We start from the raw sequence: 24,242 nt of genomic DNA, 5'->3' as shown, positions 1-24,242 counted from the left end.
GCTGCACAACACAAGATCCAGGGGGCGTGGATGGATCCACATCAAGGGGGAGGAGATTGGTAGGTTTAGGGGTGGAGATGGGTGGGTTTAGAGATCAGGGGGTGGAGACGGATAGGTTTAAGTGTATGTAAGGTGGGAGGAGTTGGATCTGGATCCAACCACGCCCCCTGGATCTTGTGTTCTGCAGCGAGACACTCCTCTAATTTTCACTAACAACTGCAATTATATTGTATACCTATGTTATCCCTCCGGTCACTATTGTGACCATCAACATGTTTACTCATTCTATGACCACACTCAACAAAACTGAATATATTGTGAATACATATATTAACACTAGACACCTTGATAATGTGTACCAACAATCCAAACGATTAATCGTGATTAATCGCATCCAAAATAAAAGTTTTTGTTTACATATGTGTACTGTGTATATTTATTATGTATATATAAATACACACACATGCATGTATATATTTAAAAATATATATATGTTATGTTTATATATTAAATATATTTATGTATAATATAAATTATATGAATTATAAATGTAGACGTAAATATTTTCAAAATATATGCATGCATGTGTGTATTTATATAAACATAATACATAAAACACATTATGCAAACAAAAACTTTTATTTTGGATGCGATTAATCGTTTGACAGCACTACTTTATGTTAGAATACTTTACTATCCTTTCGTTTTGGAGCTTTGATGCAGCCATCATCTTCTCCAGGTGTTAACAGGAAATAAACTGCTCTGTTGGTCACTGCACATATTTAATTGAGACCATTTATTTATTCCATATTTGCAGGAAGTGCACTAAAACATCAGTCAGTAAGGTTTTTAGAGCTTTATAAATGAAAATCTTTTTTACAGTGACCGGTGGGATTAAATGGGTTGATGCTAATGGTATTATTGAAATAAAAACAATCGGTCGTCTGCTGGAACATTCCGGCCATTTCGTCCATTATAAATCGCATGTACCACACATCATTACGGGAGAAGCTGCTGTGTTTAGGACCTGGAGGACGCGGTTACTGCAGGGAGTTTCTGCGATCAGCGCACACACAGACGAGCTGTTTACCAGCTCACAGCTCAAAACAAGAGCACGACTGCGCTGTGTTTGGAGAGCAGTGTGGCAAGATTTACCACAGGCTCTTCCATTTAAACAGATCGTGTTCGTTTCGATTCGTCGCAAATAATAATTCTTCTCGTTGTTGACAACATCGACGAATGAAAATGTTTCAACTGCTGTACTTTGTGTTTCTGCTGAGCTCTGGTTTGGTGGACTGTTGGTCTGTTGTTGAAGGTAAGATCCCTTTCTGTGTGTTGCAATAACTTTCTAAAGAAATTCAAATGTATGGTTTAGTTCAGTGATTGAGTTTATGCCATAGGGTTTATTTTCTCACTATTTTACTATTTCATATCTGTTCATAACAATGCACGTTTTTATTGGAAAAGTATCGACTATTGTTTTAGTGTAGTAAATGTTGTCATGAAAATGTAACCACCTTATTCTAAATGAATAGAACGGAAACCAATCTTCCAAATCACATGAAGTTGATTTGTTCCCCCAGAGTGCATGACAGCTAATGGAGAGGACTATAGGGGAATTCAACAGAAGACATCCACAGGGAATATCTGCCTCAACTGGAAGAGTCTAAACTCACAGACAGGTAACTTATGTTTCTACTTCTCGTGATGTTTTTGTACATATTTTATTATAAAATTTGAAATCAAGCTCTTTCAAAACAACACCCCCAAAACAATGTAATCATATTTGAGGAAATTAAGCAAGGATACGTACAATCGAGCATATTTACAGACTGTATTCATTATTTAGAGAGTGCAGTTTGCAAACTGTCAATGTTGCTGATTATAGATTTTGTAAATTATGGTTATATATGACATGGGCATGCTGCCCAGATGATATTATGAGCCCAACTCAAAACGCTGAGCAATCACTCTTCCATAATCCAGACGAGGACATTTCTGGGGATGTGCATGTGGGACACACTCAATACAACTCAAAAACGCATGCTCACACAAACAACAACAACAACAAAAGTTTAGTTCGAAAATATTAAGTATCCATGAAATCAAATTTTAAAGGTTCATTTTGTTCATTTTCTTGCCAGATGTTGGGGATCACAATTTCTGCCGCAACCCAGATGGTTCAGAGAAGCCCTGGTGCTATGTCTCCGGGTCTGATGGAGCAACCAGAAAAGAAGCATGTGATATTAGGACGTGCCAAGGTAGCCATGTTCACTCTTACTTAAAATATTTTTAAAAATCACACCGGCTCGTATGCATATCAATGTTAATTTTCTAAACATTCTTGACATTAAACCTTTTTCATAAAATAAATATCACCAAGCACTTTTGAGAGAAGAAAAGAGATGAACACTCCAGCGTGAAATTTTGATTTATGAAAGTGATTTATTTAACTCATGTCTTTCTCAGGCATTTCACAACTGGGTCTTACTATCGTGTTACTCTCTTTCCACCATCTCGTACTTTTAGCTGCACACTGTTTCTTCCAAGAACTTGGAGGAAGCTAATTTAAAAATATTTACGTAAAGCAGAAATGTGCAATCTTATTTTTGTGGGAAAAAGCAAATGGCTTTAAGAAAACATCCTCTAGGGAGTGAACAAGGTCAGCACCAAATATTTCACTTTCCCCAGAGCCTACTCTAAAAACTGGAACTGAACCAAACTTTACTTTTGCTGTTAATCATTTTTCCAGCAGTCTTTTATTTGGTTTATTAAAAACAAACAAATAAACAAACTACTAGGCCAGTTTTAATCCACACTGATGCGGTTTCCTCAGAATTATCTTTTGACTCAACATGCTGCAAGGAGAGATAAAGTAGAACAACAACACGAGTCTAGACTCATCAGCCTTGATATTTCCTTAGTTGGGACAGACAAAGGAACAAACAAGGAAACTTGTTCTGCAGCTGTTCAAGAGAAGGTGTAGGCCCCGCCCTCTTGGGATTACGATTGGCTGTGAGGAAGATGCACAGCACGGCGACAGCTTCTGATTGGCTAACTGAGCTCTGCTGGAGTGTGTAAACAGCTTTTTCAGAGTAGAGGGTTGTGGAAAAATTCTAGAGGTCTGGACCACAGCAAGAGAAGTAAATGTTAATGTTCTCAGCTGTGAATTCTTCCTATGGGGCCTCTGAAATATATCAGGTCCACCTAATGTCCTATTTAAATAAAAATAGCCTCATTACGCATGTTTCAAAAAAAAAAAAAAATACAAAGTATTCGCCTAGTGTGTCTAGTAAAGGCTAAAGCTTTGTTTGGAAAAGCAGAACAGCACACTATTATTTCTGGGGTTTGCGAATTGCGTTCTGACTCATTTCAGAATGTAATGGGCAATTATAATGTCTGTTTGTGTTCACATACTTGGGTGGAGCATGTTTTTGGTCCAAAATCTCCTCTTCTTTTTTTTTAGCTTTTTCAAGTCAGCATGAGTTGAAAATTCACCCCATCAATTTTCGAAATGCATGTTAGTTATTTAAGTGATTCATCCTTTTTAAAAAAAAAACTTCAAACTTCGGATAGACTTCTCTCTGGTGATATCACCCCTTTCTTACAATCAACTTACTCACATTCTGATCTGCCTCCATCCAATCAACAACCGCAAAAAAAAAAACAATTGTCCATCGAGAGCACTCACTCCCAGACCACAGCAAAACTGCTTAGTATAAATGTTTTGTTAATTGATGGGAGTGCAAAGCTGATTTACATTAGCGGCACAGATTAAGGGGGAAAAAAACAAACAGAAAACACTCATATCCTGTTCATCCTGTCACCCCACAGACCAAAACTCCACAGAAGCCACGGCTCCAGAAGAGTCGGTCCCCACTCAGGGACTCGTCCCAAGGATGGTGGAGACCTTCGAAAACGCAGACTCCTTCCCCTCGCAGGTGGAGGGTGCGGCGGTGCAGCCCGTGAAGGGAGTCCGACAGCAGGTCAGGAGTGGACCCAAGAAGAAGAAAGACCTTGGGACTCTTGGTAAGTGTTGAGTTGACTAAAACATCAAACTACATCCAAGAACCGAGAAGTTCATGGGTATACTGGTTGTCTTTGCTACCTTGGCAGGTTATGTTCTGGCCGTCTTCATGATGGCCATTATCATCCTACTTGGAGGTGGCATCACAATGGGATACTTCTACAAACGGTCAGTACAACCTGCAACACAATGTCCCATTACAGTGTGCACTTAAGTATGGAGAATAGACAGCTGATATCAATAGAAAAGCACAACAGACAAAATCCAGGCAAAAAAGGCACTTCGGTTCTTCAGAATGAGGAGACTTGGGATGAGATGTGTGGCCAGTCCATGTACAGTTCATAGTGAGATGCTGGTTTTGATCTACTCCGAGTAGTTCAGAGGTGCTGACTGTGGAACATAGATAAAGGATGTCTCTGGCTTTTCTACATGCTTTCAAGGGAATAAAGTGTGATAGATCACAAGGCCGGGCATTAGCTGGGAACACATAGCAGGTTCATGTAACACTGTCATTTTAATGCCATTAGACACATGAGAGGGAGATGATGAGTGGGTTTAGATATTGGAGGCATCTTGACTGTCTATATTTAGGAGGTTGTTTTGACATTGAGAAGTGGGTGTTGAGTTTGGGGAGGAACAGAAGGACTCTGACAGCTGATATCAATAGAGATATCAATTGTTTTGTATGTTTCTAATCACAGTGTATCCAAACCCAACTAAATGTCCAGCAAAGGCTGGTGTAGAAGCGAGCCGTCAAATTTAAGGTTTCAATCTTAAATTTCACCCTAAAATCAAAAGAAAGAAAAAAAAATCCATGTTATATTTATTTTTTGTAATTGCCATTATTCTCTATCATAATTTTTCAAAAGAAATAAATTCAGTAGTACAATGTTTTTTTTTAAAAGTAGTAAAAACTGTTTAATTGTCATTCAAATTTCACAATATAAAAAATCTTGTTGGTTCAAAAATAGATTTCATTTTTATAATTTCCTATTTTTTTTATTTGTAATATTTCTGGTGATATATGACAATATATGTGATAATAGATGACAGTAAAAATCTGAATTTTGGGTCATATCTCATCTCTATCTTGGAAAGAGTTTGGCAGGGCACTCATTAGCCTTGAGCAGCATGTACTCGTGCATCAGCTGATAATGTGTGTATGTCATCATTTATCTAGCGATTTAATTGGCTCAGTATTAATAAGCAGGGGCAGGATGTTGGGCTGAGAGGAGGGTTAACCTATAATACTAGGACAATGTCACCCACTGGAAACATGTTATGATGTAACAGCACATGGATCTCAAACTCTTCAACCAAATACTTTACTCCTTGCGAGAGCGGTAGTGCTCGGTTCAGTTGTGATAAAGCAGAGCTCACTGCAGACACACAGGCAGGAAAGTGCTGGGTAAGTGTAGGAGGATTGCATAACATGCCGCAAGTCTGCCATGCACAGTCTGAATGGCTAGAGATGGAGTGAAAGGAAGGATAAGACAGGGGTCTGCTTAGTAATATGAGATTTCTCCAGCATTTAGCTCTCATGAAATGGTAAAGGATAGTGATCAAGATCAGTTTCTTCCTGGGCAGCAAGTGACGAATTAGAGCTGGTCTTCTCCACTAGAGCATTTATATCTCAACACTAAAAATAGGCAATACTGGAGACAAATCACTCCTTCTGTCTGTAGTGCGTCACTGTTAAATATTACAGTCTAGCTTGAATGGATATATTGGAAATGGAAATAATATTCAGAGGAAATGAAGTGGTTACACTCATTCTTTTTGATTATGTAATTCAGAATGGTTCTTCGAGTCTGTGTTTCCGAGACGGAAAGCATGAATTTGGAACAGTTAATTGGAAACCTTGTACATTTGTTGAGTTTAACAAACAGGGTCTTAATCATCTTTAATCAAAGGTCATGATGACATAACATATCATTTCCATTCTCCACCATTTCCACAGGGGTCAGGCACAAAGGATTTGGTGTGTGAAAGCATAAAATTGCAGTGTAACAGTTCACTTTTTGTTTTTCAGGGCACAAAATTAAAATCAAACTTAAGAACCATACACTTTTAATCAAGCTTTTAATTAAACATGATTTTAATTATTTAGTACCAAGCCAATTTTTTCTTCATTCAGTTCAAAATATTAACAGTTACTAAAGTCATGTGATGCAGTATAAATTTAGAAAAATATGCATATATTCATTTACAAAAATCACTATATCCAGACAAGCACGATAAATTTGTTATGTTATTTATGGCTCTAAGAAGAACCATTTGAACAGCACTACGTTTTATGAAACTTTTCATAACGCCAATTTTTAATGCTGGAGAATTGGTAATGAAAAATATTTTACATTTAAAATATATATAAAGATTTACAATTTAGAACGTTGAAAACAACATGCAAAATAAAAATGTTTTCACTCGCAGCGTCTGACATTTATACCCCATTCTATTATTCATTCAGTTGATGAGTGACACAAACATGACTAAATCTCGGTGTTGTGGCGATGGTTGTAGTGAAATGGTTTTGTTTTTTGTCCCGTAGGGGTCGTGACCTCAAGAAACAGCACGAGCAGCGGGTTTACGAGCGCGAGATGCATCGCATCACTCTTCCTCTCTCAGCCTTTGCCAACCCCACCTGCGAGCTGGTGGACGAGAACACCATCGTTATCACGGCTGAACCGAACAACCAGACCCCCACTCAGGAGCCCGTCGAGGGGGCCGACCCCCTCATGGGGACAGCAGGGACCCCTGGAGCCTGATGGAGGAACAGGATGGACACCTGGAAAGGCGTCTTGTTAAGACATGTCTATGCAGTATTGCAGAATCTCAGAGGACCAAACCATGTCCACCTTCCCTCTGCCTGTCGTCTCTTTTCTCTTTACCTTGCCTTGCCAGCACGGTTTCACAGTAAAGGTAGGGCGTATGCCTTGAGAGAGCGGTGGAAAGCTACTTTTTTTTTTTTTTGTCCCAGACAGTGTCCTTATTTCCTCAACAAAGTTGTTGGGGAAAGTAGGACATGTGGGGATACACTGGAAAAGGTGAAATGGTGGTTTTGTATAAATAATGCATGTCAGGGATTCACGTGGAGAAAAATTACAAGTACATTTTGTGAACATAATCACAGGGCATAAACTTTCCCTGCTTGTTAAACTCCAATGAGACAGCGACAGACCAGTTAACTGCTCCGTGTCCTCTTAATGAAGTGTCGATGGATCAGATCATCTGAAGTTCTGGGATTTTGAAAGAGAAGACAATCCATTCTTATCTTCTTTCCTGCCTTTTCTGCTGTTTTTGTTCCTAATGCAGTTGTGGTGGAGAGTTGAGACTGAAATTGTACATGTGTACCTGAATCTGTTGCTCTACAGCTGGGCTGTTTATTCTGTAGGGAGCTTTGGTTAGCAACTAGAGCTAATTGAGTTAATTGCCTTTGATAGCTCTTTCCCAGAAATCCATATTCATTAGGCAGATCGTGTGGCCTGGGATGCTAGAGCTAAGCTAGGTGAAGGTTTTGACTAAACGAAGAGGAAAGCTTTCCAGAGATCTTGCCTTAGTAAATTACATTTGAATGCATTGTTGCTCCTGTGGCCACAATCTGATAAAGAGCAAGTGAGCGCTTGCCATGACTTCAGCAAACCAGTCAGAGTGGGTCTGATCAGCGGTCTCTGGTTACATTTTCTATATCAGTGTTCATTTGTTCCTGACCATGCAGATGGTCTGAAATGGGACGATGCAGTTTGAAGCATGAACCTGAAACTGAGAGAGTGTTCAAGATGACGTATTCAAATAATGTACTATAGTTTCATTTTACAGAGATGGGATTTTTTTTTTTTTGATGTATGCATTTGTTTTCCCATGGTTGATTGTACAACTGCTTAAGGTTCTGGAAGATCTTGTATTTTTATTTTTAGCAGTTTTTTACTGCTATGAAATAAAATCAGTTTGAAGAAAATTATATTGTTGTCCTTTTTTGACATGTTCTTGCAGTATTTTCTTCCATATATCACAGTAGCAATGTTTACTTTCCTGCACATTATGGGATTAAAGGGGCAAAAAAATTCAGATGGAAGACTTGCATACAGTGTAGTAAACTGACCACTGCCTATTTGTTTCTAGTAGTATATAGAATAAAAAAAAAATTGGAGTCACTATGATTTTTTGTTTTGAAAGCAAATATGCTCACCAAGGCTACATTCATTTGGTCACAAATTAGTTAAACATTTAAATTGTGAAATATTACAATTTAGTATTTTCAAATTTAATTTGACCTGTATGACAAAGCTGGCTCTTCAGCAGCCATTACTCCTGTCTTGATCCTTAAGTAATAATTATAATACGCTGATCTGATACTTTAAAAACCTTTTTGTGACGGTTCAAATGGTTAAGGTACTTAATGAAGTCTGGAAACCGCGATGCTTTTTAAAAAAGATTTTTTTTAAATTCTAAATTGTGTTTAAACTGGATCAACTGATCCTTTGCTGGTTAAGGCTAGAAAGCTAGAAAGGATACGTATGACGCTACTGGGCATGTGCACATCAATACAGCGTAATTTTTGTCACACTGTACAACAATAATTACTATTTTTTATTATTGTTAGGGTAGGTTTAGGGTTGGGGTAGGTGTAGACGTTAATAAAACACAATATAATAGGTAGAAAATTAATTTCATTGTTCGTTTCCGGTTGGAGCCTTTAAGGTGCTTATAAAATGCCATCTGAAATTCTATTTTGGAGTCTAAACATGCAGTGCTGGGGATACTCCAGGAGCAGGTTTAGAAAATATTACACATTATGTGTGTTTTGATTTAACAAGTGGCCTAATTTATTAATTCAGTGAAATGTCACACATAAAACTTCCTGGCCATTGTCAAACTGGAAATGAAAGGTCAAGTCAAGCACACTGCATTGTGGGATATAGTTTTGGAATATTTCAGCAGTTGGTTTTCTATAAATCTGCATACTGTTAATAGTATACAATCTGTCAGAGCTGGGTAGATTACTCACAAATTGTAATCCGTTACTGATTCCAGATTACATGACAAAAATTGTAGTTAGTGAGGTAATCCGTTACATTACACATTTTAGGTAATATAATCAGATTACTTATAGATTACTTTTGAATTAACTCGTTTATCACATTGATTTAAATAGCATTATCTTGTACCATAATGATGTAAAAAAAAAATGCAAAAAGTAAGAAAACTTGTTCCATTCATTGTAATTTACAACATGAAGTGCATTAAACATTATATTAAATCAAGGTTTCCCAAACTAGGGTTCGTAAAGGAACTGCAGGGAGGTTGTGACTTTAAAGGTGCCATAGAATGGAAAACTTTGTTTACCTTGGCATAGTTGAATAATAAAGAGTTCTGTATATGGAAATGACATACCGTGAGCCTCAAACACCATTGTTTCCTCCTTATGTAAATCCCGTGAATAAAAAAGACCACTGAAAAATAGGCGAATCAGAACATAACACCGACTGTGACGCAACAGTCCGGATCACTAATAGTTAGAGACAGAGTCCTGCACGCAGGCGGGTACCCGACGGGTGTACCGCAAAAATTGACGTAACGGGTGCGGGTCGGACTGGTGACAGGCACGGGCGAGTTGCGGGTACAATTATAACCAAGACTATTTCGACTTAATCCAGTACACGCTGATAGGCCTCAAATTGTCCCGTGCTTGTGTTCGCGAGCTCTGTCTGAAGACCAGGCTTCTACAGCGGGATTTGCAAACACTGTGCACTGTAGCCAATCTACAGCTGTATTGACATTGATTGACAGTTAGGTCTAGTGATTATATTAAAGGGAGCTCTCTTTGCTCGCTTTTCTGTAGTTAATCTATTCACAGTTTGAATAAAAGCTTTAGTCCGCAATAGTTTTATATTGTTTACAAGTTGAATGGTGATTTCTCTCTCTCTGTTAACTTTTTGGGCTGCGTGTGTTAAATGATATTATTAAAATATTAACGCATTAACTCAGAAGTTAATTGCTTGTTACATTAAAAATAAAATAAAGGTGTTTTGTCTGCCTTATCTAGATTTAATGCGGGTGCGGTTCGGGTCGCGGTTTTTATGTCAAACGGGTCGGATCGGGTCGGGTTCGGAATTAAATTAGTGTTGTTGTCGGATAACGGGTCGGGTATTCGGTTAACTACCGCGGGTCCGGGGCTGGTGCGGGTTTATCAAACAGGACCCGTGCAGGACTCTAGTTAGAGATGGTCCTTACTGCAGAACACAAGATCCAAGGGGCGAGGTTGGATCCAGATCCAACTCCTCCCACCTTACATATACCTAAACCTACCCGTCTCCACCCCCTGATCCCTAAACCCACCCATCTCCACCCCTAAACCTACCAATCTCCACCCCCTAGATGTGGATCCAACCCCGCCCCCTGGATCTTTGTTCTGCAGTGAGGGGCTACTGAATAGTTACGCCCGCAACATTTGCATATACCCGCCCATGTTCTAGGCCAGCCGCCAGCCAAACCTGCACAGCCGAATCATCAGAAGTTCTGCAGGTATTGTGAAGAAACAAACGAGGACAACAGCGAAAATGGCAGATCATGGAAATTAATGTTATGTTCCAGGCTGTGCATGATGTGCAGGGATGGGTTGGTGTCTTTATTCAGAAAGGCACGGAAAGCAAATAACGCGTTCTTATAAAATAACGCGAGCCACTAAAGGCCTGTTACATTACAGTACATAAGATTTCACTTACCACATAAACAGAGTAAGTAGAGATGACTGAGGATTTGCAGATCCTGAGCACCACTGACAAGCATCTGGGGCCTCATTTATAAAATGTGATCTTACGATCATTTCTTAGATTTGCGTACATAGAATGAACGTACGAACAGAAATCGCGCGTACGCCTCTCTTTCAGATGTGAAATCTATGAATTGCAAATGATCTTAAACTTGCGCACAATTGAATGGTTTCAACTCTCTGCCTTGTAAACGACTCCTAATTAATGTCATTAACATATAAAATATCACCAATCATCATAATTTAGAACAGCGAGCTGCAAGAACAGCTTACATTTTCAAAAACCTGCAGTACTCCGACAATAAAAAGTTCGTACGTCTGCTCAGACCCTGACATGACGCTAAGCACTTTTCCACGTCAAAGACCATCTTTATAAATATGAGCGCTGGCGTGAATTTAAGAGTACGCACACTCTAAGATCACATCTGAGCGTGCGCACGCTTTATAAATGAGGCCCCTGATCTTGTAAAATGTGTGGTAAGTACTGCCGCTCCATAGTATAAACAGAGTTAGTGCGATGGCGAATCTCGAAAGCGAAAGTGAAAGTAAAAAGCGATCGTGCATTTGAAAGCAGTTTCAGTGCCCCGCATATTAATAGCAGCTCCCTGATGCCCGCATTTTATATACAGTATAATTACCCGACGATATAATTGCGAGAGAAAGTATTGAAATATATATTTTCCTCCCTGTGTTTCCTTCCTGTGAGCTACTGAAATGAGCCTCACTGTGAAACAGCCAATCAGAGCAGAGCTCAACATTGAGCCACACTGTGAAACAGCCAATCCTAGCAAAGCACAACATTATTATTCCTGACCCTTCCAAATAAGCCAAAAACAGACCATTTCATTCTAGGGAGAAATCTTAGGGTTGTAAATGCACATGTAAAACCGTTTCTGGAGAATTTTTGCCCTTACCTAACCACATACCTTCTATGTAGATATCAGAGAACAATTTAAAATATTGAATCAATGCATTCTATGGCACCTTTAATGAAAAGCTGACAATTAATTAAATCATAAAAAATTTAAATTAAAAAACAAACTCCCTTTCGAGGAAAGCTTCTTCACTTCTTCTTCACTTCTTCGGAATCTTCGGAGCCTGATGAAATCGGTATAAATAAGTGTTTAATACTGCAAAATACGCTCGATGTTACAGTCACTGGCCTTGCCGTCCATTCTTATGTAAAGCACTTAATTATCATTGTGTATGAAATCTGGTAAATAAATAAACTTGACTACATCATCATGTTGATATGCTGTATTATTACTATAAAATCATACGACAAACATGCAGGGCCGTAGCTAGAGGATTGGGGGCCCCCTGAAAAAATATTGATGTGGGCCCCCCCCACACACACATATCATATACTGCACAATATACAAGCATGGGTGGCCCACATATATCCTAATAGGTGTTTCTTACAAAATAACAAAACAGTTAACAAATAAATGCATATAAAGGTTTTTTACTAAACCTAATGCCTAAAGCCTTTGCGCCTGAGTAGGGAGCCAGACTACAACCATCTGACCAAGTTTCAGCTCTCTAACTCTTACGATTTGGGCTGCACGATCAGTTTTATTCTGACTGCATAGGTTTAGCTTATGAGGCTGTCACGTGATGAACGAACGACTCAAACCCGAAGACTTGTCAGATAAGAGGTGAGGTGAGCTAATAATAGAAGACCCAGGTAAACAATGAATTAATCTTTTCTGTTTCTTATAGCATTAGTTTTGTACTGTTTGTAGTGTGATCAACATTTGCATAAGTAGTAGATGTGTTAGGGAAGTAGCATGTAACATTTTAATTATATTTTGCTAAAATGAACGAAATGACTCGAAAAAAGATTCGTTAATTTTGCTGAACGAGACTCAAAGGTCCAGGTCAGTAAAATGATCCGAACTTCCCATCACTAATGTACATCGCTAACTTCATCTGACGTCTCAACTCTGATTGGTTATCTTGTTCACAATCTGGGGTGGGACTTCTGAGGATACTTCGTATCAGACTAAACCATTTTTCGGGAGGGTAGAGGTAGGCCTGTCGCAATAATCAATATATCGACGCAGTATATGTACATAACCTCAATAATTTTTGGTGACGCAATATATCGCCCATTATATTTACTTAAAAATTAATGTCACCATGTTTTGTACATTCCACTTGCGCCTGTGTCTTTTGCAGCTTCTCGTACATAACGTGGTGTAGTTGCTAGTTCAAATTTAAAAACTGCTTCTACAAAAAAAGTTTCATCTGCAGATATGGTCTTGTTTAGGAATCTGTGCCTTTGTGCATACAGATATCTGACAGCTAAGTAGTGATTGTGTTTTTCAGCAATAGTGTGCACCCTTAATTTACAGGGAAAAGAGTCAGGGAAAAGTCTGTAGATGGAAAAATCTCCATACAAGTTCTTTGTGCATTTTTCTTTTTTTCTACTTGTTACTTTGCACTTATTGTTAAATGATTATTTACTATTTATTCAAGATTTTAAAGGTATGTAATATTTTGATACTTAATTTCCATGATCTAAATATTCTTTAGAATTAAACGTTTGTTGGCATTTGGAAGTGTGTAGGCCTTCTTGCATTATTATGCTGTTACATTATGATTATATATTCAGTGACATAAAATGGTCTTTAAAATGACAATAATATCGCTTATCGCAATTATTTCTGGGGCAATATATCGCACAACAAAAAGTTGTTATCGTGACAGGCCTAGGTAGAGGAGCAGAAATTAGAAAATTTATTTAACCCAATTGCATGCTTTTTTGTGGTTTTCATAATATCTCAGTATATATTCTAATACAAAATATTAGAATTATTCACAGAACATGGGCCTATATAGTATAATTCCTGGATTTTGTGGGGCCCCCTGGGCGGTGGGGGCCCCTAGAATTGTCACCACCTTTCACCTCACTAGCTACGGCCCTGCAAACATGTCTTCTAATATCTTAAATCGTATACCGAGCTGCAGCGGATACATTTGTAAGTGACTTGGACCCATTGTGCGAGCTGTCTCTTTATTACCGTGTGGTTTATATACATGTTGCTGCAGATGAGAAAACGCATCTCAAAACCCGTTGCACACCGTTTCCAGGAAACATGTAGTTCAACCCGGAAACCACAGCAAAATGTTGCGCACAGGTTTGGGCTTGAATGTGCCCCGGGTTTCTATGGGAAATATGGCTCTTTAATTTAGAAGGTGGAACTATTCCTACATATTGCGCGTTACAGTTTCTCCCATTCATAAATATAGGAGTGAACTGTCTTTGTATTTCTATAGACTTTGTTTTAAAGAAAACACTTACAAAAAAGAGTAAATATTTTGATTTACTTGCATGCCAAGTGATCATTAATCAACATCAAGAAACCGTGAACATGCAAATGTGATACTTAATTATTGAAATATTTGTTTTAAAATCTCAGGGGTAGCCTACTTAAAGCAAATATATTTAGCGAATAAGGTTTAGATGAATAAAAGTTTTGTAATGCCTGCATTACATGTAACTACAACCCCAAATCAGAAAAAGTTGGGACAGTATGGAAAACGCAAATAAAAAAAGAAAGTAGTGATTTCTAAATTTACTTTGACTTGTATTTCATTGCAGACAATATGAACACAAAATATTTCATGTTTTGTTTGGTCAACTTCATGTCATTTGTAAATATACATCCTTTCCTGTCATTCAGACTGCAACACATTCCAGAAAAAGTTGGGACAGGAGCAATTTAGGGCTACTAATGAGGTAAATTGGTTAAATAATGATGTGATTTGAAACAGGTGATGTCAACAGGTGATTGTTATTATGATTTGGTACAAAAGCAGCATCCAAGCACGGTCTAGTCCTTTAGGAGCAAAGACTACTTTGGCAAACCTTTGTCAAGTACCACAATACGTAGTTACATCCACAAATGCCAGTTAAAACTGTACTGTGCCAAAAGGAAGCCCTATGTTAACAGTGTCCAGAAGCGCCATCGACTTCTCTGGGCTCGGAGGCATCTGGGACCATCACAGTGGAAACGTGTACTGTGGTCAGATGAATCAGTATTTCAGGTATTTTTTGGGAGGAATGGACGCCGTGTGCTCCGGACCAAAGAAGAAAAGGATCATCCAGACTGTTACCGGCAACAAGTCCAAAAGCCAGGGTCTGTCATGGTATGGGGTTGTGTCAGTGCCCTTGGCAAAGGTAACTTGCACTTCTGTGATGGCACCATTAATGCTGAAAAGTACATAGAGATTTTGGAGCACAATATGTTGCCTTCAAGAAGACATCTTTTCCAGGGACGTCCATGCATATTTCAACAAGACAATGCAAAACCACATTCTGCACACATTACAAAGTCCTGGCTGCGGAGGAAGAGGGTACGGGTACCTGACTGGCCTGCCTGCAGTCCCGACCTGTCTCCAATAGAGACTGTGTGGCGCATTTTGAAGCGCAAAATGCGACGACGAAGACCCTGTACTGTTGCCCACCTTAAGACTTGTTTGCAGGAAGAATGGGACAAAATGACACCTGAAACACTTCATCACTTGGTGTCTTCAGTCCCTAAACGTCTTTTAAGTGTTGTGAAAAGGAATGGCAACATTATAAAGTGGTAAATGCTTTACTGTCCCAACTTTTCTGGAATGTGTTGCAGGTCTGAATGACAGGAAAGGATGTATATTTACAAATGACATGAAGTTGACCAAACAAAACATGAAATATTTTGTGTTCATATTGTCTGCAATGAAATACAAGTCAAAGTAAATTTGGAAATCACTACTTTTTTTTTATTTGTGTTTTCCATACTGTCCCAACTTTTTCTGATTTGGGGTTGTAAGAAATAACATGAATGTGCATTTTAATTAGTTATAATGAATAATATATGGTTAAAAAAACCTACAGCGTAATTATTCAAATAAAAATGAATGTGTTCATCAGTAGTTGATGCAATGTTGAAACCCTTCTTAAACCTGAAATGATATTTGTAAATCCAGTGGTCAAATGCTGTCGCCACCTGACTAATGACTGATCTTTGTGTGAATGTCCACAAAACTGGACTATATATACACATATGTATATTATTGGTAGGCTATTTTAGAAAGGAAAATTTAAAAGAGGAAAAAGAGAAATTAGGGAGAATCAATGAATTATGAATAATTTATTGCTAGTGTGTGAATATGTAATCATATAATCCATAAAAAAGTAACTGTAGTCTGATTAGGAGTATTTTAAAATGTAACTTACTCTAATTACAAGTACTTAATTTTTGGAATCTGATTACGTAATCCAGATTACATTTAATCAGTTACTACCCAGCTCTGCATACTGTATTGTGCAGAAATAGTAACAGTTGAATGCAACTGTCAGCATCTTATTCTTTACACAACAGCGCCTCCCTGTGGCTTATTAAACACCTACAAAAACAAAAATCAAAATGAGTGAAAAAGAGAGGAAATGAAGATAGCCAATATGTACTCATCTTTATTCATGAAACATTAGTGTAAGAAATCTTGTGGCGTACAAGTAGTGGTTATACTTTTGTACATGTCAGTACCTTTGACATAAGACTAGAACAAAATGCTCTTTTACAGCTTTTCACATTCTACAAACATATGAAAACTACAAATCCACATTATCCCAACAAATCTATACAAACATTAACAATATATCCAGTTAATTTAAACATTAGTGATCAAAGTAAGGATGACATTCATTTTCATCACAAAATATCACTCGTTAAATTCTGCGTTGCAGACATTTTGATTACAGCCTGTTTCAGTACTGAGCTAAAAACTCCTAGAAACGGCCGGTCAAGATCCAGCATTACGATCTCACTTATCATTTCACTTGGAGAATACAACTCCAGAGCTGTTTAGATACAGAGAAAAATGATCCTTGCCCTGTCAAGGTATATTTACAAGGTGAGTCCATGACAGCGGAATAAACTATTCCAGTTTTCAAATAGCTGATGTACCAGGCATGAACTACAATGTAAGACACATTTCCAAGAAACCACGCATAGGAAACCAAATCTGAACTCAGAAACTTATTATTTTCCTTTCATAAGTGTTTTCTCTCTCTCTGTCTTTAGATGATAGAGTTAGAGAGGTCAGGACCGGTCAGGACTCAAGTGCTAGTGCCCCAGAAACAGACAAGGGATTGAGTGCACTTAAGCACAACGGCCTGCAGGGGGCAGTGTGGTTCAACAATGTTTGATTTCAGGTCGTTTTAATTTCGTGAATCAGTAGAACCTTCTATATATTTGAAATAAAGAGGTTAATCACCTGAAAACACGTCCTGGTCACATTAAACCCATTTAAAAAAATACATTTCACTTTTACATTTCCAGGACAATTTCCTCCTAAATTCTTTTTTAAATTTATTTTGCAATTCTCAGTATTCTCAATTATGTTTTTATTATTTAAATTGGCATACACAATACAATTTTAAATAATATAATTGCTCAGAATGTGGGAGGGGGATGTTCATAATTGCCTTAAAATATAATCTTAATGCTCTCACATGCCTCACAACTTTTTTTTTAGTGTGAGGTAAAATATGACCCAGACATGTTCTTGAAAGGTTTAATGACAAATACACTTTTATAATTGTTGTGATTGAAAATTGATCAATTTAATGGATGCTACACTATGAAAAAATCTGACATTTGAAACTTCATTAGAGAGATCTATAACTCAACTAGTGGTAAGAACTCTTAAAGGTTTGTGCTTCATGGTTAAATCATAACTAAACCATCCGCATTAGACAGAAGAAGGGAAAAAAATGTCAGAAAGAAGCTCAAGGTCACTGAAATGTACCTGTTACTTTACCAGAACTCTGCTAAGAACCCTTTGCAGTTCTAGAATGCCCTCAAAGTTCTGAGCGTCATGACAGACCTCTCCGAAGAACACCAGCATCAGCATGTTCCCAGTATGCAAACCCAAGGTAAATGCTCCGATTCAGTTCTGTAAACTCATTAAAAAAAAAAAAAAAAATCCAATCCATATCTCAGCCTGCACTGCTTTTGGATTAGTCTATGTTGTTTCCTGGTTTTCAGAAGCAATTTCACTGGGTCCATAAGTCCTTAAAAACTTCTGCTGAAGCTCGTCCAGTTCCGCAGGCAGAGGGATATTCAACTCCTGATTCAGAGTTAATGCCTCAAAACAGTCCTCCAACTTCTGAAAAGCAGGCCTGAAGAAGACAGGAAGAGGAAAGAGGTAAGAACACAAAGTATTATAGGGCAATGTTAATCACCATTAAACATGTAATATCTAGATACACTACTGTTCAAAAGTTTGGGGTCGGTATGGTTTTTAAAAGAAGTCTTTTATGCTCACAAAGGCTGCATTTAATTTATCAAAAATTAAAAGTTTTAATATTATGAAATACCATTACTATCCATTTTAAAATGTTATTTATTCCTGTGATGGGAAAGCTGAATATTCAGCAGCCCTTAATGTAGTCTTCAGTGTCACATGATCCTTCGGAAATCATTTTAATATGGTGATTTGGTGCTCAAGAAATATTTCTTATAATCAGTTGAAAATAGTTGTGCTGCTTAGGCCTGTCGCAATAATCAATATATCGACTTGTCACACAACATACGTACATGACCTCAATCATTTTTGGTGACGCAATATATTGCCCATTATATTTACATAAAAATGAATGTCACCATGTTTTTTGCATTCCACTTGCACCTGTGTCTTTTGCAGCTTCTCAGCTTCAAATTTAAAAAAGCTTCTACAAACAAAGTTTCATCTGCAGATATGGCCTTGTTTAGGGATCTGACGGCTAAATAGGGATTGTGTTCATCAGCAATAGTGTGCACCCTTAATCTACAGAGATATGAAGGTCAGGGAAAAATCTCCAGACAAGTTCTTTGTGCATTTGTCTTTTTTCTACTTGTTACTTTTTGTTAGAAAATGTTTATTTACTATTTATTACTGCGGTCAAACGATTAATCGTGATTAATCGCATACAAAGTACGTTTTTGTTTACATAATATCCGTGTGTGTACTGTGTATATTTATTATGTATATATAAATACACACACATGCATGTATATATTTCAGAAAAATATGTTGTGTGTATATATATAGTAAATATATTTATTTATAATATAAATTATATTAATTTAAATATAGACGTGTAAATATTTTCAAAATATATACTTTATGTCTGTGTATTTATCTACACATAATAAATATACACAGAACACAAACAAATACAAACAAATTTTGGATGTGATTAATCGTTTGACAGCACTACAATTTATTCAAGTTTTTTAAGGTATCTAATATTTTGATAATTAATTTCCATGATCTAAATCAGTGTTAATTTCGTCAACGAAGACGAAAAATATTCGTCAACGAACCTTTTTTCTGTGACTAAGACGAGACGTTGACCAGCTAAAATTAATATCCGATGATAAAAACTATGACGAAATTTATGCCGCGTCTTCATTAACAAGACGAGACGGGACTAAAATGTTATTTGAGGACTACCGGACATTCAAAATACATCCTACAGGCTAAGTTAACTGTATTGTCTTTCAAAATGTGTGTCCCTGTCATTGGATTGCAATTAGATGAGCGTTTGTATATCTAGTCTCAGTATGGCAACAGCAGCGGACAGATAGGATCAAAACGCGAACTAGCGATCTGAACAACCTGATCTCACAGAATTCCGTGTAATGTTCACAGACTTAATTAACCCCGAATCTGTGGTGGCATCACGGAATCGCCGAAAATTCCGTGATGTGCTCACAGAAGGCATCAGCCGTGGTCCATGCACGGATTCACTGGTTCAACACCAGCGCTGCATCGGACCACGTAAAAAGAGTGACTCCGATGCAGTTATACTTTCACTGGAGTACCTGACCCCACCCCTGCCCTAAACCTACCCGGTTCTGAACAATAATGATGACCATAAATTTCCCAGTATCGCGTCGGCATATTGATGCTAAGGGTTTCCGTGAACATTACACGGAATTCTGTGAGATCATGTTGATCTGAAACAATAGCCTCAGCACCCGAAGGGTTAGGGATAGGGTGACCAGACGCCCCGTTTTTCCCGGGAGTCACAGTTCGTTGTCGATTAACTTAAAGTTAGTGACGGCGGGATAGGCGGAGTCGCGCTGATAGAAGCGCTCTCTCTCGCGCACGCTCCACTTCTTCAGTTCTCATACAGCGCGCGATCAGTTCTCGGTGCTTAAATACACACACAGCAGTTCAAATGTCTATCGAGTATCTCATGTAAATACAGTCGGTTATGGCTTAAGTGAGCGTAAACAGGTGGGTGAAACCTGAATGTGTGTCAGTATTACATGCATGCCTTCCGTCTTAAAGGGACAGCATTCCTATCCGTGTCATAATGTTAACCAACAAAAGATGTTAAATAAATGTATAATTAAGTAAAGCTACTGTATCTGAAAAATGAGTTTAATTTGTATCTCTACCAAAATATGAAAATTTATTCCAGTTTTTCCAAATTCAATCCAAGATCAAATTTCTCATAAGCTTAATTGATTTGGTCTAAAGAGAGAAGAATTGATGCCTATTTTTTGTTTGAATACTACATATAAAATGGCTAACAAAATAAATGTTGTTAACGGCACTTTGACTAAGTAATGACTAAAAGTTGACAAAAATACAATGAATTTTCGTCGACTAAAACTAGACTAAAACTATGAAAGACTCAAATGACTAAAATGTGACTAAGACTATTAAGCATTTTCGTCTCAAGATAAAGACTAAATCAAAAATGCCTGCCAAAATTAACACTGATCTAAATATTCTTAAGAATTAAAAGTTTGTTGTCATTTGAAAGTGTGTAGGCCTTCTTGCATTATTATGCTGTTATATTATGATTATATATTCAGTAAACAATAAAAATATTCAGTGACAATAAAATCACTTATCGCAATTATTTCTGGGGCAATATATCACAACAAAAAGTTGTTATGGTGACAGGCCTAGTGCTGCTTAATTTAAAGGATTCCTTGCCAAATAGAAAGCTCAAAAGAACAGAATTTATTTGAACAATACATTCACAAAATAATCTGTCACTTTTAATTAATTTAATGCATCCTTGCGGAATAAATGTTTTCATGAAAAATTGAAAATCCCAGTTCAGGGTTTAAACGTGCAACTTTCACACATGCTGATCATTAATCATAACACCACATCACCCAAAGGAAATGATCATTTCACATCTGTTTTGCTGGGGAAGAACCTATTGTTTCCAGCTTGAACTCACCTTCAATATTACTGCTGAAAAAAGAAGGACAATCATGACAAAAGAGTGGCACGTACCGGTTGTCAGGGGTGAGATCACAACAAGCCACAGCCAATGCGAAGAAAGCTGGAGGACAGTGCTCTGGAAGAAACTTCTCAATGAATTTTCTCACATTGAGCCCAAAATCCAGCGTTCTCGGGAGACACTCGGGATCTGCATAAACCTGACCGATAATCTAAACCAAAAGAAGAGTTAAAAATGAACAAGGACAAATGAAAGCGAAATAAACATGGTGTCCTCTTACATCACTAAAAATGAAATGTAGCAGTTTTGACTGAAATCGGTCAAGCACAACATTTGCTTTCGGCATTCAACATTTGTATACAAGCGCTTACATAAATGACAGTTCTAGGAGCACATGCTGTCCTCATAAAGATGTGCCATAAAGTCAGAGCTGTTTACCACAACAAAAGACTCTTACCTCACAAAGCACAATGCCAAAGGAGAAAATATCCACCTTCTCATCGTAGCGTTTACCTGTTCACACACAGATGAAAGAGATCCATCAAGAAAAGCAAGCCTACAGAACAACTCAAAAACACCTGTGTTTATAGCAGACTGTGCCAATTACCTGGAGGAACATACACGCAAAAAACAACTTGAGCACAATATTCTCAGAAAGCAGTAATGGAGATTTATTTATATGCAATTAAACTGTTAGATCAAATTAACAGAGAGGAAGTACAGCATTCTAGTCAAGGCATTTGCCTTCACCGTTTTAAATCATTCAGACACAGCATGTGATGTTTCTGTGGTTTTAGCAGATTGCCATTAATATTTAAAGCAAGCAAGCATTGTTTAAGTTATTTGCTTTTAACCAACTTGATGTATGACATTTCATTACTGCATTGGTATTACTTTATCTTTGGCATCACAATTCAGGGTTAAAAGTGGCACCACAAGCCCAATTTTAAAACTAAGCATTTGTGTAACCCAGGGTTAAACCTGAGCTTGGAATCTGGATTTAACCCCTCCCCCCAAAAAAAGATGTTGGACTCAAATTTTATTTTTATTTTTTTCACCTAAATGATCTTTAACAGACCACCACTGGCAACATTTCACACAATTCGTTACGTGAGCATGGTGGCAAAATCTGAACCCAAGTCTTAGTAAAGCACTATCTTCGGTGTAATACTCTCTTCTCACCATTAAGCATTTCTGGGGCCATCCAGTATGGGTTCCCCACCACCGTGTAGCGTTTCTTGCGGTCAATCCGTCTAAACAGTCTTTTCTTATTGGTTGATTTGTCAGGGGGCGGCTGCTTGACCTTATCCTCCACGATTAGACGAGATAGACCAAAATCTGCCACCACGACGGTGTTGTCCTGCAAGTCAAACGAAAAGAACAGATGTGCAGAAATGTTTAGCATGACAGTGCTAGTTCTATGATACAAGTTTATGAGTACAAAAAATAAAAAGTATAAAATTCAAGCAGGGTGTAAAAGAAAGATCTTAACATCAGAAGTCAATCCTTGCTTTAAACTATTTGCGCTTGTCTAAATGTTTAACTAAGCCCCAAAGGCATGCCGTTTGTTCTCCTAAAAAGGTTCTTTAAATAGCTTGTCATAAGTGATTCACTCAGGATATGTGAAACACTGAGATCAGTCAGGGTCAGACAGCATTTCCTGTCTTATCTTCTTTCTGCTAACTAAACAAGTGAGCAACCATTAACTAAACAATCCTCGAGTGTGAACAGATCTTCACCCTTCACTTAGGTTTCTCTCTCCTGCTCAAGTGTTCTTACAAAACTTGTTGTTTTTGGGTGCTTGTCTACTTTAGCCGTTTTGTTTGTGCTGACACAAGTCAAAAACCTGTTTCTAGGCCCAGGGCTCTCCAAGCAAGGCCAAATCAGTGTAGACTTTGATCTGAGTTAATATGTGGAATGGGTGAAACTCCTCCCGTACCAGTTTGACCAGGCAGTTGTGAGAGTTGAGATCTCGATGTATGATGCTCATTGAATGGAGATATGCCTGAAAGAATGAGAGAATAAAATCAATCAGATGAGACGGAAAAAGAGCTTGTGTCTGAGCAGAATGAGGAAAGACAGAACTGCATGAGAAATATACAACCTCTTGATCACCACTACAGCAAGAAGCACTAAGACAAAAACTAAAGTGATGCATCAGCAGCACTAGGCAACAGGACACAACAAAACCTCCTGATAACAGGAAGTTGCATGTCTGTCTTCTCAGCTACTCCGACAGCTCTTAGTTGAGATGTACTTGCTGTTGGAGATTAAAGTAAAACTGTGTCCCAACCAGGTGTGATGTTTTTAGTAGCAAGTAAACCAATTTATGATAGATGATTGATGACTTTAAAGTAAGCATAACCTATTAAATATTTATCATTGACTGCTATATATCCAGTAATGGCTGATAGCAATTAATAAAAAAGGTGCCAATGTCGGCAGATAACCAATATGGTGTAAATATACTGTGCATTCCATATTAGAACACATTTAACGTGGAATAGTCATGAACCAATTATTTTTTACAGTGGGTGGGGACGCCCAGTGAAACAACAGAAATAGAAAAAAAAAAAAAATGGAAGTAAATCACAACAAGACCAAGTTCATATTGCTTGTCGATTTATGTTTAGGAGACCTCCCCTCCCATTTCTGAAATGTTACTCCATGGAGACACCACAGATCAATCTTTTAACCAGATTAATGAATTCGGTCACAAAGTGTTGATACTAGTATTTTTGCTCCTCTAATGACCCCAGATGTAATGCAAAATTATGACTGTTTTTAAATAGTCCCTGTTTGCTATTTGTTGACAAAGAGATAGTCCCACCCAAAACTCAAGCCAGTGGTTGAGCCAATGTTTCTGCATTAGACTGGTTGGGGCAATAAAGCAACAACATGTTGATAGCAGCATTATATATATATATATATATATCAGTTCTGATCAAAAAATGCATTAAATGTTGTACAACAATAGCTTATGTTGTTTTGCAAAGCTATAAGTGTGCAGACCCAAAAGCCCACTCACCATTCCAGATGCGATGCTTTTTGCAAAGCTAACTCTCTGTTCCCATGGGAATGAGTCCTGTAGGGACAGAGAGAGAGAGAGAGAGATGAATTGCTGGCCTAGTTTATAACCACACTATAATACGGCCCAGTGTGACAGCACGCTATGCTGTCCGTGAATTAGAGAGGAA

General features: G+C 37.8%; 2 protein-coding genes across 2 annotated transcripts in view; one reads left to right on the top strand and one right to left on the bottom strand.

The window, feature by feature from the left end:
* Nucleotides 1–927: 927 nt before the first annotated feature.
* On the top strand, nt 928–7,988 carry pik3ip1 (phosphoinositide-3-kinase interacting protein 1). Its single transcript, XM_058777357.1, has 6 exons — nt 928–1,315; nt 1,584–1,682; nt 2,145–2,261; nt 3,835–4,029; nt 4,117–4,195; nt 6,579–7,988. The coding sequence occupies exons 1-6, from the start codon at nt 1,240–1,242 to the stop codon at nt 6,793–6,795; spliced, it is 783 nt and encodes a 260-aa protein (XP_058633340.1). The 5' UTR covers nt 928–1,239; the 3' UTR covers nt 6,796–7,988.
* Nucleotides 7,989–16,237: 8,249 nt separating this feature from the next.
* The window catches only part of limk2 (LIM domain kinase 2), a 28,978-nt gene continuing 20,973 nt past the window's right edge, over nt 16,238–24,242 (bottom strand). The window contains exons 11-16 of the mRNA XM_058776943.1: nt 24,074–24,130; nt 22,985–23,050; nt 22,228–22,405; nt 21,503–21,558; nt 21,099–21,256; nt 16,238–17,973 (exon numbers count right to left, since the gene is read on the bottom strand). Coding sequence (XP_058632926.1) covers nt 17,817–17,973; nt 21,099–21,256; nt 21,503–21,558; nt 22,228–22,405; nt 22,985–23,050; nt 24,074–24,130 — 672 coding nt within the window. The 3' untranslated portion in view covers nt 16,238–17,816. The remainder of the gene's footprint in view (nt 17,974–21,098; nt 21,257–21,502; nt 21,559–22,227; nt 22,406–22,984; nt 23,051–24,073; nt 24,131–24,242) is intronic.

Source organism: Onychostoma macrolepis, chromosome 05 (assembly GCF_012432095.1).
Source record: "Onychostoma macrolepis isolate SWU-2019 chromosome 05, ASM1243209v1, whole genome shotgun sequence".
NCBI lineage: Eukaryota > Metazoa > Chordata > Actinopteri > Cypriniformes > Cyprinidae > Onychostoma > Onychostoma macrolepis.
Note: the sequence above shows the minus strand (reverse complement) of the source record. Positions and strands in the feature narration are given on the sequence as shown.